A 14,673-nucleotide genomic window follows, 5' to 3' on the forward strand; every position below is an offset into this window, starting at 1 on the left:
AAAAAAAAAAAAAAAGTTTCTTCCTAGCCTTTCCATTTCCTACTTAATCAAATCACTTAAAACAGTAATATCCTGAGGCAGGAGGATCCCTGGAGCCCAGGGTTCAGGTACAGCCTGGACAACGTAGTGAAACTCCATCTCTGAAACATACAAAAACAGTAGCCTTTCCCATCCTTTCTCAAGCAAATTAAAGAGGTTATGAAAGAAGCAGTACGTCTTTGCCTTGAGGGATAGTAAGATACTAAGAACAGTCAGTACTGATAACAGACATTGAGCAGACACTATAAGCCAGGCCTGTGCCTCCTTGAATTCCCCCAATACCTATTATTCTCATCCTCACTTTATAAGTGAAGAAATGGAATCCTAGCCAGCAAAAGCAATTCTCCAAGATTATACCTGTGGATGTTAGAGGTGGGATTCAAACCCCAGCTGTCTGACTCGAGATCATCCACTCATTCATGAGTCAATATTTATTGCACATCTGTCACATGCCTGGCTCTGTCCCAGGTCCTGGGTGAGGGTGAGGGGTGCTTTGTGAGAAAGACTGTGGGTCAGGAGCTCATGTTTTGTTTTGTTTTTGAGTTGGAGTTTTACTGTCACCCAGGCAGTACAGTGGCACACTCATGGTCACCCTAGCATCGACCTGCTGGGCTCTGGTGATCCTTCCGCCTCAGTCTTCCAAGTAGCCAGAATTACAGGCAAGTGCTACCACGCCCAGCTAATTTTTTTGTTTATTGTAGAGATGAGGTCTCGCCAAGTTGCCTGGATTGTTCTCGAACCTGTGAGCTTAGGCAATCCACTCACCTAGGCCTCCCAAAGTGCTGGGATTACAGGTTGAGCCACTGAGCCCGGCCTGGAGCTCATGTTCTTTTTTTTTTTTTGAGTTGGGGTCTTACTCTGTCGCCCAGGCTCCCGACCACTGCAGCCTTGACCTGCTAGGCCCAGGTGATCCTTCCAACCTCAGTCTTCCAAGTAGCTGGAACTATAGGAATGCACCATCACGCCCGGCTAGTTTTTTTTTTTTTTATTGTAGAGATGAGGTCCTGCCAAGTTGCACAAACTGGTCTTAAACCCATGCGCTCAGGTAGTCCTCTCATCTTGGCCTCCCAAAGTGCTGGGATTATAGGCGTGAGCCACCATGCCCGGCCTGAGCTCATGTTCTTAACTGCACATGCAGAATCCCACTGAGACAAGTTTGAAATGAGTTATATTCAGTTAGATATGCAACTCAGAGTAATCTGTTATTATAATATTATATATTGGTATTTTTTTTTTTTTTGAGTTGGAGTCTCACTCTGTCGCCCAGACTGGAGTGCAGTGGCCGCTCCCAGCCACCGCAGCCTCGACCTGCTGGGCTCCAGCGATCCTTCAGCCTCAGCCTTCCAAGGAGCTGGAACTACAGGCGTGTGCTACCACGTCCGGCTAATTTTTTGATTTATTGTAGAGATGAGGTCTCACCAAGTTGCCCAGGTGGGTCTCAAACCCATGGGCTCAGGCAATCCACTCACCTCGGCCTCCCAAAGCGTGGGATTACAGGCTGAGCCACCAAGTCCAGTGGTATTATTTTTAATTGAAATTACTGCTGTTATAAAATGGTGTTAGTATGTTAGCAAAGAATCTTTTTTTTTTTTTTAATTGGAGTCTTTGTCGCCCTGGCTGGAGTGCAGTGGCACGATCACAGCTCACCGCAGCCTTGACTTCCTAGGCACAGATGATCCTTCTGCCTCAGCCTCCCAAGCAGCCGAGACTACAGGCATGCACCACCACATGTGGCTCATTTTTTGATTTTTTTTTCTTTTTGTAGAGAAGAGGTCTCTCTCTAAGTTGCCCAGGCTGGTCTCAAACACCAGGTCTAAAGTAATCCTCCCACCTTGGCCTCCCGAAGTACTGGCATTACAGGTGTGAGCCAGCCACCGTGCCCAATGGCAAAGAATCTTTCTGAAATAAAATCCTGCAGCTTTAGGAGGTGGGAACAGTCGACTCAGTCACATCAATAGGAAGACCCTGCTGGCAACATGTTTAATAATATACTCTTCTCTGCCAACTTGGTGTCCCATGATACAGCTGGCTGCACAGTTGTCACACTTGGAGGCCACGTCACACCTAGGCTTTGGCTGCTGTGTGTGTCCTCACTTGTGGCTCCCGGCCCCCCGACTCTGATCCATGACCACTTGTAGCCTGCTACTGATGCTACTCCTCAGACAAATGTGAAAATGGCTGGCTCACCCCTGCTCGAAAGAAGCTTCCCCTGGCAGAAGAGCCACAGCCACGTTACAATAAGGAGAGAACAAAGGGCAGATGATGGAAACACAAGTGGACTATAAATCCTGGCACCATCAGAGGCTACGTAACTGGAGCCGGAGTATTCCATGACGAGGACACAGTCCTGACGGGATACCAGGGTACTGTGTGGAAGTTTACTCAGGATGGAGGTAAGTTCATGACTTAACTTCCTGGCATAGGAATGATCTGCAAGCTCTCCAGTTCAGTGCCCAAGGAGTGTGCAAAAGCCTGCCTTTACAATTCTTCACGTAATCTCACATAAAGGGCATGATCACAGCAAATATTCTCTTTTGAATGCCAACCACAAGGTTTTTCTCCATTTTTTCTTTCAATTTAGTTTTCTTTCTTTTTCTTTTTGAGAAAGCAGGATTTATTGAGAGGACAGAAAAGCTCCTGCAGTCGAAGGGGACACGAAGGGGTTACCCCCCTTTTATTTTTTTTGTCTGGGTCTCACTCTGTTGCCCAGGCTGGAGTGCAGTGGCACGATCATGGCTCACTGCAGCCTCGACCTTCTGGACTCAGGTGATCCTTCTGCCTCAGCCTTGCAAGTAGCTGGAAATACAGGTGCATGCCACCATGCCTGGCTAATTTTTGTATTTTTTTTGTAAAGACAAGGTGTCACTATGTTGCCCAGGTTGGTCTCAAAACTCCTGGGTGCAATTGATTCTCCTGCCTCGGTCTCCCAAAGTGCTGAAATTATGGGCATAGGCCACTGTGCCTGGCCACAAATTTAGTTTAAAAAGGGGGACTGAGTGGACGGAAAATAGAAACACTTTTACAAAGTTGTCCTGGAGCAGATATTAGATACATTTTACATTCTTTATGTTCTTCCTGTTTGTTTGCCTGATAAATAAATGTATATACATATATTATATATATATATATATATCCATTTTTTTGTTGTTGTTACAGTCTCACTCTGTTGCCCAGGCTGGAGTGCATGGCATGCTCACTGCCACCCCAGCGTCAACCTGCTGGGCTCCGGCGATCCTTCCGCCTTAGCCTTCCAAGTAGCCAGAACTACAGGCGTGCGCTACCACGCCCAGCTAATTTTTCATTTTATTGTAGAGACGAGGTCTCACCAAATTGCCCGGGCTGGTCTCAAACCCACGGACTCAGGCAATCCTCTCGCCTCAGCCTCCCAAAGTGCTGGGGTTACAGGCTGAGCCACCAAGCCCGGTCCAATTTTTTAATTTAATTTTTATTTTTAGAGATGGAGTCTTACTCTGTGCACAGGCTAGAATGCAGTGGCACGATCATAGCTCACTGCAGCCTTGAACTCCCAGACTCAAGGCCTTAAGTCATCCTTTCACCTCAGCCTCCTCAATAGCTGGGATTACAGGTACAAGCCACCGTGCCCAGCCTCATTTTATTTTTTTAATTGACAAATAATAATTTACATAATGATGGAGTACACAATGATGTCTACATCTATAGGGATCAAATCAGAGTAATTATTATATTGGTGTCCCTTGGATTCAGTAGCAATAGAAATATACTCTAAGGACAAAAGGCAAACAAAAGAAAAAGAAAAGCAGGACAAGCATCCTAACCTCAAACACTGGACTAACCCAACTATTTACTCACACAAAGGAGCTATTGAGATAGCCTTTTTAGTTGACCAGCTGGTGGCCAGTAAAATAAACCGCAGCTCACTTGTATTCCCACTGGGGACACATAAGACTTCAGGTATCCAATGTATGTCTGTGTAGCACACACTTGAAAGAAAATGTAGCAAAACAAAATGATGCATAGAAATTGATGGTATCCGAAAGGGAGGCTGGGTCAATGACTCTGACATGCAGCTGGGTGGGGACAGAAAGGATGTCCGAATTTACCTGACCGTCGGGCAGTCTTGCCTCCCGGCTAGTTGTGAGCACTGTGGCGGTACGGGGGCAGCAGGCTGCTGACAATCTATAAGAAACTGACAAATTAGACGTGTATACAAAGCGACGACAGAGCGAGGTGTTAGTAACAATAACTAAAGCAGCTGCCTGAGAGATTTAGTGAGGAATATGCATTTACACAGAAACATCTGGAAGCATTTTTTGCTCCCTGAATGATGCCAATAGACAAGACAGGTCTTTTTTCTTCATTAAATACAATGTTAAAAACTTAGTGACACAAAATTAGTAACGAGATTTCTCAAGTACATTAGGACATCTGTGGCCATGTGTAGTTGGTATTTTGTTACATCTAAAAATAAAGGGTCTATTAATATAATGAAAGATCTTTGAGTTCTGAACTCGAACATGATGCTAATTACTTGCTTAATGCTTAGATTTGCTATTCCAAAATGGAATATCTATTTGGATAGCTGGTTTTACTGTCAGGACACACAGACATATTGTCAGTCCTATAAGTACACTGAGAAAGGCATGCAATATGCTCTTTTCCGTGATTGTTAGAATGCTATTGAACAAGGAAATCACCTTTAGAGTTTTCTGAAAACTGAGTTTATATATTTAAAAAAGGATTGTTAGCAGAAATCTTAGAATTATATAGTAAATTGTTAGTGATTTGGACTAATGGAGAACACTAATCTGAATGAATGGGAGCTCCATTTTCTTTTGTCGTCACCATTTTGTTTTATTTTATTTTTAAATTTTTGGAGTCGGAGTCTCACTCTGTCACCCAGGCTGGAGTGCAGTGGTACGCTCACAGCCACCACAACCTCAACCTTCTCAGGTGATCCTTCCGCCTCAGCCTTCCAAGTAGCTGGGACTACAGGCGTCAGCCACTGTGCCCGGTATCTTTACCATTTTAAAGTCACATAATGTAATTCACACTAGATTAACAACGTGCTAGCAAGTGAAAATTGTATGATGCTTTAGCTAATCACATGAGTCACCAACTCCTAGAAAGACTGTGTTCTAAAAAATCAAAGAGAAGTCTGTTTACTGAGACGAGTCTGATCATACTCATCATGTGAAAAGCTGGTTAGAAATGCATACATCATATTTTTGCAAAACGATTTTTGCAAAAAGAAAGTTAAAATTCGAGTTAGACTTGAAAATTAGTATTAAATAATCGAAGCATTTCCTTTGCTGACTGCTTAGACTATGTATTTCCTTAGCAAACCTCTTTCCTTACATGTTATATAAATGATACTTAAGTCAAATTATCACAGATTCTAGATTTACAGTCTTAAATTAATGAAGTGGGATACAAAATCAAATGATTTTGGGTTCATTTAAGAAAACATCACTACTGAAGGGACCTCTTATATGGTGGTCTTTGTCGCAGAGTCAACATTACATATGAATAGGGATGAGGAGAGCTGATTTTCATGGCATAGCTGGTGCTCAGATGATAACACTCAAATGTAACAAATAATTATGCTTTCTCAGATTTGGGGACTTCTGTGAGTGTTTTCCCATTTTGCAGCTTGATTAGCTCCAGATTCCCTTTTGTAGAAACTCAGAGTCTTAAGAGACACATTCATTTGTCTCTTAAAAATGTTTGTCTGCTCCTTGTGTCTTTTCCAACAGTTTTCCTTCCTGAGTGGTAATTTAGGAATGTCTTGGACTAATTTAGCCCATTATGTTGATAGGCCACCAGATGTGCAGTTTTCAAGTCAACCAGGTGTGTGTGGGGCCCTCCTATGGTGTATTTGAGTAAATGCAATAGATGTAAATAAATGCAAGCACTCCAAAAACCACTCTGGAATCCTTTAGCTTACAACGCCAGGGAGGGATCAATTAAGCTCCTCTAAAGCTGAGTACTGGCCCCTGTGAATGGCCAGCCTTAGAATTAGAGTAATTAGGGTAGTAAAATGGCTTAAATCTTTTTTTATATCTCAGTTATATTAAAACGATTTTTTTGCCAAGAGTCACAGATTATTTATTCAAAGTATACTTTATTTTTTTTTATTTTTATTTTTTTTGAGTTGGAGTCTCACTCTGTCACCCAGACTGGAGTGCAGTGGCCGCTTCTGGCCACTGCAGCCTCGACCTGCTGGGCTCCGGCGATCCTTCTGCCTCAGCCTTCCCAGTAGCCGGAATTACAGGCATACGCTCAAAGTATACTTTATAATAAAATTTAGAAAGCAGGTGATCAGAACCACAATGCACTCTCTTAACATTTGTTTCACAGTGTGCTATCCTTAAAGAATAAAAATAAAAATAAACTCCAGAGAATAAATGATGATAGCTGTAGACCTTAAGCTAAGAAAATAGCTCTGTTGCTGTCACTCAGTGGTCTTCTAGCCCCTCCTCTCGAGTGGACAGCCCCCAGTTCTGTTCATTTCCAGCCAGCTGAGCAGCAGATGCGTCTAGTACTTTGTAAAATGAGGGGACTGGCTTGAGAGACTGAGAAAGTCCCTTCTAGCTCTGAGATGCAGTGGGCCCTGTATGATCTCCCCTGCTGTGTCTAAGACCTACACTGCTAGACTCACTCTGGAAGGACCTAGCCATCTTATTGCTTTTGAGGGTATAAAAGATGCCAATTATGCGACTGAAAGAGCAGGCTTGGCAGAATCGTCGAAGACACTGCTGTCATCTGGCCACCAGTATACATCTTAACCATTCAACAATCAAGTTATTAAATTCCTATTATGTATCAGAAACCATGTTAGGCAGTGCGGGGCAGTGGGGGAGGGTGCGGGGGTGGAGGAGGTGGAAACAGAGAAAAGGTGGTCCCTGCCCCACTGAAGGAAACAAGCATGTTCAATAAACAATTACAATCAAGTGTCATGATGATGGTGATGATGGTGATGGTGGTGATGACGGTGATGATGATAGCATCTAGTACTTGTACTCTATATTTCTTTAAAAATACAGAGAGAAAGAGAGCATTGGAGTCTCACTCTGTTATGCACACTGGAGTGCGTTGGCATAACCATGACTTGCTGTAGCCCCAGTCTCTTGGGGTCAAGGGAACCTCCTTCCTCAGTCTTAAGTAGCTGGGACTACAGGTGCATGCCATCATGTCCAGCTAATTTGATGTTTTTTTTGTAGAGACTAGCTCTTGCTATGTTGCCCAGGCTGATCTCGAACTCTTGGGTTCAAGCAATCCTCTCAACTGGACCTCTCAAATTGCTGGGATTATAGGTGTGAGCCACCACATCCAGTTGGCGACCTCAGTATTTCTTTATCTATTGCACTGTATTTTCCCAAAGGAGAAGTGTAGAGTATTATAGCACCTCAAAGCAGAGATTAATTAAATCTAACTAACTAAACTTAACTAAGCTAAAACGATGCAGTCAGAGAATGCTTCTTAAAGACTGTGATATCTAGGTTAACACCTAACCAAATGAGTTAGCCAAATGACTTTGCAACTACAAACTGTTCATGGTCTCTACAAATAGCAGTAGGATATTTTTATCATAAAATGACACCGTTCACTTGAAATGATCAGAACAGAATTAGATAACTGTATGATTATATTATGAGGCCACAGGTCTGGGAAATGTCATAGCATATTCAATAAACTGCCTATTTCATTTTTTAGAGACAGGTCTCATTCTGTTGCCCAGGTTGGAGTGCAGTGGCATAATCATAGCTCATGGTAACCTCGAATTCCTGGGCTCAAGTGATTCCCATCTCAGCCTCCTGAGTAGCTGGAACTACCTTGCTCACTTCAACAGATGATTAAATCCTCAAGGGCAGCCGGGCTAGATGGCTCAGCCTGTAATCCCGCGCCTTTGGGAGGCTGAGGTGAGTGGATTGCCTGAGCCCGCGGGTTTGAGACCCGCCTGGGCAGCGAGACCTCATCTCTACAATCAATCAAAAACAAAAAATCAGCCGGGCGTGGTAGTGCATGCCTGTAATTCCGGCTACTCAGAAGGCTGAGGCGGAAGGATCGCCGGAGCCCAGCAGGTCGAGGCTGCGGTGGCCGGGAGCGGCCACTGCACTCCAGTCTGGGCAACGGAGTGAGACTCCAATTCAAAAAAAAAGAAATCCTCAAGAACAAGGAGGAATGAACTGCACAGGAAGAGCCCCCTTGGATGATGTTCTTCCAGAAACAAAGGCCTCAGGTAGAAAGGAAGGTAGAAAAAGGAAGGAGGAACAAGGCAGGAAAGCATGTGCTCAATCAACAGGGTACAATCTTTTCATAAACTTTTTTTTTTTTTTTTGAGTTGGAGTCTCACTCTTTGCCCAGGCTGGAGTGCAGTGACATGCTCACGGTCATCACAGCCTCTACCCACAGGGATCAGGTGATCCTTCTGCCTCAGCCTTCCAAGTAACTGGGACGACAGTCACGTGCCACCACACCCAGATAATTTTTTGATTTATTGTAGAGATGAGGTCTCACCAAGTTGCCCAGGCGGGTCTCAAACCCCTGGGCTCAGGCAGTCCTCTCACCTCGACCTCCCAAAGTGCTAGGATTATAGGTGTGAGCTACTGTGCCCAGTCTCCATAAACTTCAGGTGTTACCTGTCTTTTAAATTTTGTTTTAGAAATGAGGTCTCGCTATGTTGCCCAGGCTGGTCTGGAACTCCTGGGTTCAAGCAATCCTCTCACCTCAGCCTCCTGAGTAACCCAGACTATAGGTGTGTGCCATCACACTCTGCCACTCCAGAGTTTTTGTTCTGACTGTTTCCACGTTAAGGAAAATAAGTATTTAAACACTTTTTAAAATATGGAGATGGAGTCTTGCTGTCTTGGTCAGGATGGTCTTGAACTGTTGGCCTCAAGCAGTCCTCCTGCCTCAGCCTTCCAGGTGTGAGCCACCACACCCAGCCAGAATATGTTTGCTATAGAGTACTATATTAAAATCTCACATATTTTTGAGACTATTTTATTTTCTTTGACATTTTAAAATCATCTCTCCCACCAGAAACAAACACAAAGCTTGGCATCACAGTAGGTGCTCCGCAATCTTCCATTGATTAAATTAACCCAAGTTCACCCTATACATTAACTTGCACAAGGTCACACAGCTAGAAAGTGGCTGAACATAGGCTGGGCGCAATGGCTCACGCCTGTAATGCCAATACTTTTGGAGGCAGAGGTGAGAGGACTACCTGAGCCCATGGGAGACCAACCTGGCAGTATGGCAAGATCTCATCTCTAGAATAAATTTTTAAAAAATTAACTGGGCGTGGTGGCGCGTGCTTGTAATTCCAGCTACTTGGAAGGCTGAAGCAGAAGGATAGCAAGTCGAGGATGCAGTGGCCGTGAGCATGCCACTGCACTCCAGTCTGCAAAGAGTGAGACCCTGACTCAAAAACAAACAAAACCCCCAAACAACCAAAGAAACAAAAAACAACAACAAAAAAGAAAGTGGTAGAACAAAAATTGAAATTTAGACTTCGCCAGGCACGGTGGCTCGAGTCTGTAATCCTCGTCCTTTGGGAGGCGGAGGTGAGAGGATTGCCTGAGCCCATGGGTTAGAGACCAACCTGGACAATATGGCAAGACCTCATCTCTATGATAAATAAATAAATAAATTAGCTGGGCATGGTGGTGCGCACCTGTAGTTCCAGCTACTTGGAAGGCTGAGGCGGAAGGATCTCCTAAGCCCAACAGATCAAGGCTGGGGTGGCTGTGAGCACGCCACTGCACTCCAGCCTGTGCGAAGCGAGACCCTGACTCAAACAAAACAAAACAACAACAACAAAAACCAACCAAACAAAAAACAACAACAAAAAAGAAAGTGGCAGAACAAGGATTGAAATTTAGACTCGACTGATGCTAAGGTCTATTTTCTAACTCACCACTCTGGTGGCCTCTCAAACTGACACCAGCTATCTCCAGAAAATACCAGGGTCACAGATTCAAAGAAACGTAACTTCACCAGAGAGTTAAGACCCTGATTGAAGGCAGTCAGCTCACTCTAAAACACGAAGCAAGATGAAGGCCACAGGAATGGGGATAATATCCAGTTTTTAAAAAGAGGTGGCTGGGCCGTGCTCGGTGGCTCAGCCTATAATCCCAGCACTTTGGGAGGCCAAAGTGAGAGGACTGCCTGAGCCCGTGGATTCGAGACCTGCCTGGGCAACTTGGTGAGACCTCATCTCTACAATAAATCAAAAAAATTAGCTGGGCGTAGTAGCGCGCGCATGTAGTTCCAGCTACTTGGAAGGCTGAGGAGAAAGGATCGCCGGAGCCCAGCAGTTCGAGGCTGCAGTGGCCGGGAGCAGCCACTGCACTCCAGTCTGGGCGACAGAGTGAGACTCCAACTCAAACAAAAACAAAAACAAAAAACAAAAAGAGGTGGCTGAAAAGAACACATTTTGCTGGCAGGGAGAGAAAGTCTTACTGTGTGGCTTTCTCTCAGGCTTCCACTATTTATAAGCTTTTTAATGTAATCCAGAAAATTATACAGATTTTTAAAGGTCAATGGCTTAGGGAGTCCAGGAACCCACTGGTGGCTGTTTGGGACAGGAGGGAGGGTCACGTGTGGAAGCAGGCAAGGAACACTTCCATGTTTTGGCTCCCACCTGGGCAGGATGGGTGCTGGTGAGGACCACGTGGGTGAAAGTCGATCTGCAAAGGGCGGGGACACAACATCAGTAAGGGTACCTGTTCGCAAACCAGGTGAAGTGGGGACCAAAGGGAGGCCCAAACTTTACCTGTACAATGATCACTTGTATACCGAATCCTGAATTGTACCCCACATCTTTAAAAAAACAAAAAAGAAAGCTGATCTGGGAAGACCACACCAGCCAGGATGGTAGTAGAGCTCAGGGGTGGCTTATAGCAGCAGCTCTTTGTGTCAGTCTCCTATGGCATGGCCGGCACCCACCCCCTCATTGTCGGGACCTGAGAACTAACACATCCCCTCCTATTTTCCACACCACATCTCCTTCCCTCGTGACCATAAATTCTGCCAGGAGATCCTCAGTTCCCATAAAACATGAATGTCTGTCCTCTGAGTTTTCCTTAGGCCAAATATTCAAGTTCTTCCTGATAAGACACGATAGCACTCTTCTCCTTGCTCTCTGACCACGTTCCAGTTTGTGCACATCCTTCTAAAAATGAGGTGATCAGAAAGGAAATCACGAGTGATAAGACATGCCTGGTGAAGAGCAGAGTGACACCACCTTGTCTCATCCGAGATCTCCCAATCCTACTTCAACAGCAGAAAGCTTGTGGCATTTTTGTGTAGCTACATCACACTGCTATGTCTACTGAGTTTTCTTTGCTTGCAGATGGAGAAGTCACGCTTCCTCCATCCTACACTACAGTGTTTGGGATTCCAGTGCAATATTTTATATACTTTTAACTTTATGTTTACTCCTAACACATTTCAGCTTTTCCTGTGGGATGAATCCTATTCTGTCATTTATTATGTTAGCTTCCTCTCTCATTTATTTCTCTTTCAAATCAGAATATGTGATAGCCATGACCTTGCTATCTTTTTTTTTAATCAATATTTTTTATTATGGTTTTGTAGGGTACAGTTAAGGGTTAGGTGTACAATTACGTTTCATTCAGGCACCCTGTTGATAAAAGGTGTTTCCCCAACCCCAGACAGATATTTGCTACTGTTAATCCCATCCCCCTCCCCACCCCCAGACCTTGATATCTTGATCTAAGATTAGCAATTCATAATAGGGTCAGGCTAAGTAGAGATGAATTTCATAGACATTACTCTATGAATTTGGAGCCTTTGCATATGTCATACAACCAGCTATGATTCTAAACAATTGTATTATCATCTAGAACTGATTTCTCTGTCTCAAGATTTGAAGGGGAAAAAAAAAACCTGGTTAGTTGTTTGCCAAAGTTCAGATAACTTACGTGATCACTTTCCTTGGTCTTATGACATAGATTCATGCAGGTTTTTAGCAATCTCTATTATATATTGAGGATTTGAAGTTCATCCATTTCCAAAAAGTTGTCTAAGATCATTAAGTTTGTTGGTCTGTAGTTTGGAGAAATTTCTTTCTTTTTCACTCTATAAACATCATATTTCCACATCTCCTCTTCAGACATATATAGATATTCATCCTTTTTCTTTCATGTTCTCTTTCTCTCTAGGGACTGCTTCCTCTATCTTTCATAAGTCCATGGTTTTCATTTTTATTTTATTTCAGATTCAAGGGCACAACTTCACGTTTATTACATGTACATTTTGCATACTGGTGGGGGTTGGGCTTCAGGTAACCCATTCTCCAGATATTAACATTGGTTTTTTTTGTTTTTTTGTTTTTGAGTTGGAGTCTCACTCTGTCACCCAGACTAGAGTGCGGTGGCTGCTTCCGGCCACCACAGCATCGACCTGCTGGGCTCCGGCGATCCTTCCACCTCAGCCTTCCAAGTAGCTGGAACTACAGGCACGCTCTACCACGCCCGGCTAATTTTTTGATTTATTGTAGAGATGAGGACTCGCCAAGTTGCCCAGGCGGGTCTCGAACCCGCAGGCTCAGGCAATCCACTCACCTCAGCCTCCCAAAGGCACGGGATTACAGGCTGAGCCACCGAGTCCGGCTCAGATACTAACATTGTACCCAGTAGATAACTTCTGAACCTTAAGCCCTCTTTCCTTCCTCCCCGGAAGTCCATGATTTTTTAGTGTCTTCCCTTCAACAAGAAAAGTGAGAAGAAAAGGGATGCATGCTTTCCTCTTTTCCTTCCTTCTTTTGAAAATGGCAAGTCATATATTCTCAAAAATAGGTAGAAGAAGTGGAAGTTCACGATACAAAGAGAACACATGGCTCTTTGGTGAGACACAGCTATTTTCTTTGTTAACTCGGTGTACTGCTTCTCAGACTGTTAACTAAGGCTTAATGAACAACTGCTATCATAGAACATTGCTACTATTTTCAAATAGAAACACTGGTATGGTTTGGACATTCCTGGAAAACTCATGTTGACATATAATCCCCAATGTGGCAGCATTGAGAGGTGGAATCTTTTAAGAGGTGGTGGGATCATAAGGGCTCTGCCGCTGTGAATAGGTTAATCCATTCATGATTCATTGATTAATGGATTAATGCATGAACGGGTTAATGGATGAATAAGAAATGGCAGAGATATCTGCGTGAGCTTATTAGCATGCTCAGCCCTTTACCACATGATGCCCTGTTCTGACTCAGGACTTTGCAGAGAACCTCCACCAGCAAGAAGGCTCTCATTTCATGTGCCCCTCAATCTTGGACTTCTCAGTCTCCACGACTGTAAGAAATAAATTCCTTTTCTTTACAAATTACCTCGTTTCAGGCATTTTGTTACAAGCAACAGAAAATGGACTAAGACAACCACTTTGGATCAACTATCTTATATACTTTGAGTTAATCGTCAATATTCATTAAATAACTTTTTTTTTTTGAGTTGGAGTCTCACTCTGTCACCCAGGCTGGAATGCAGTAGCATGCTCGTGGCCACGGCAGCCTCTACTTGCTGGGCTCAGGTGATCTTTCTGCCTCAGCCTTCCAAGTAGCTGGAACCACAGGTGCACGCCACCACACCAGGCTGATTTTTAAATTTATTGTAGAGACAAGGTCTCACCAAGCTGCCCAGGCTGGTCTCGAACCTCCGAGCTCAGGCAATCCTCTCACCTCGGCCTCCCAAAGTGCTGGAATTACAGACTTGAGCCACTGCGCCAGGCCTCATTAAATAACTTTTAATAAGAACAGATGAGGCAACTCCTTCGGGTCCCCTCCCACTGTGGGAGCGTTTCTGTCCTCTCAATAAATCCTGCTTTCTTTTTTTCTTTTTTTTTTTTTTTGAGTTGGAGTCTCACTCTGTCGCCCAGACTGGAGTGCAGTGACCACTCCCGGCCGCCGCAGCCTCGACCTGCTGGGCTCCGGCGATCCTGCCGCCTCAGCCTTCCGAGTAGCCGGAATTACAGGCGCGCGCTACCACGCCCGGCTAATTTTTTGATTTATTGTAGAGATGAGGTCTCGCCTGCCCAGGCGGGTCTTGAACCCGTGGGCTCAGGCAATCCACTCACCTCAGCCTCCCAAAGGCGCGGGATTACAGGCTGAGCCACTTTCTAATCCTTTCTTAATCCTGCTTTCTAAAAAAAAAAGAACAGATGATTAACAGTCAGTAGAAAAGCAAGAATGTTTAAGTATGAAAGCTATTGGATAAAATGTTAACAAAGAGTTATAGATTGTCCAAAGATTAATGCTCTACAGTTAGTGATCAAAGCATAGAGACATCCTCTTTTATGTCCTTATGGGAGGGAAAAGGACATATTCTTTTTTCTGCATATCTGGCCATGTTCTTCCAAACTGTTCATTGATTGAAATTTGGGACAATGACAAAAGGGAAGAACAGGCAGAAGGAACATAGAACGAAGAGGAAAGGATGAGGAATAATAGTAGTAGGTAATATTTACGAAGTGCTACATATATGCAGACACTCTGCATGCAAAGGCTCTTTACTCCTTGCAACAAGCCGGGCTCAGTGGCTCAACCTGTAATCCCGCGCCTTTGGGAGGCTGAGGTGAGTGGATTGCCTGAGCCTGCGGGTTCGAGACCCACTTGGGCAGCGA

General features: G+C 44.2%; 1 protein-coding gene across 3 annotated transcripts in view; it reads right to left on the reverse strand.

Moving 5' to 3' along the window:
• BICD1 (BICD cargo adaptor 1) overlaps positions 1-14,673 on the reverse strand; it is a 286,396-nt gene that overhangs the window by 6,090 nt on the left and 265,633 nt on the right. For all 3 annotated transcript variants that reach the window (XM_021706842.1, XM_008073743.1, XM_008073744.2), the window contains one exon: positions 4,122-4,197. In XM_021706842.1, the coding sequence (XP_021562517.1) occupies positions 4,122-4,197 (76 nt within the window). The remainder of the gene's footprint in view (positions 1-4,121; positions 4,198-14,673) is intronic.

The sequence above is a fragment of the Carlito syrichta genome, unplaced genomic scaffold (assembly GCF_000164805.1).
Source record: "Carlito syrichta isolate Samal-C Ts95f unplaced genomic scaffold, Tarsius_syrichta-2.0.1 Scaffold316039, whole genome shotgun sequence".
Taxonomy (NCBI): Eukaryota; Metazoa; Chordata; class Mammalia; order Primates; family Tarsiidae; genus Carlito; species Carlito syrichta.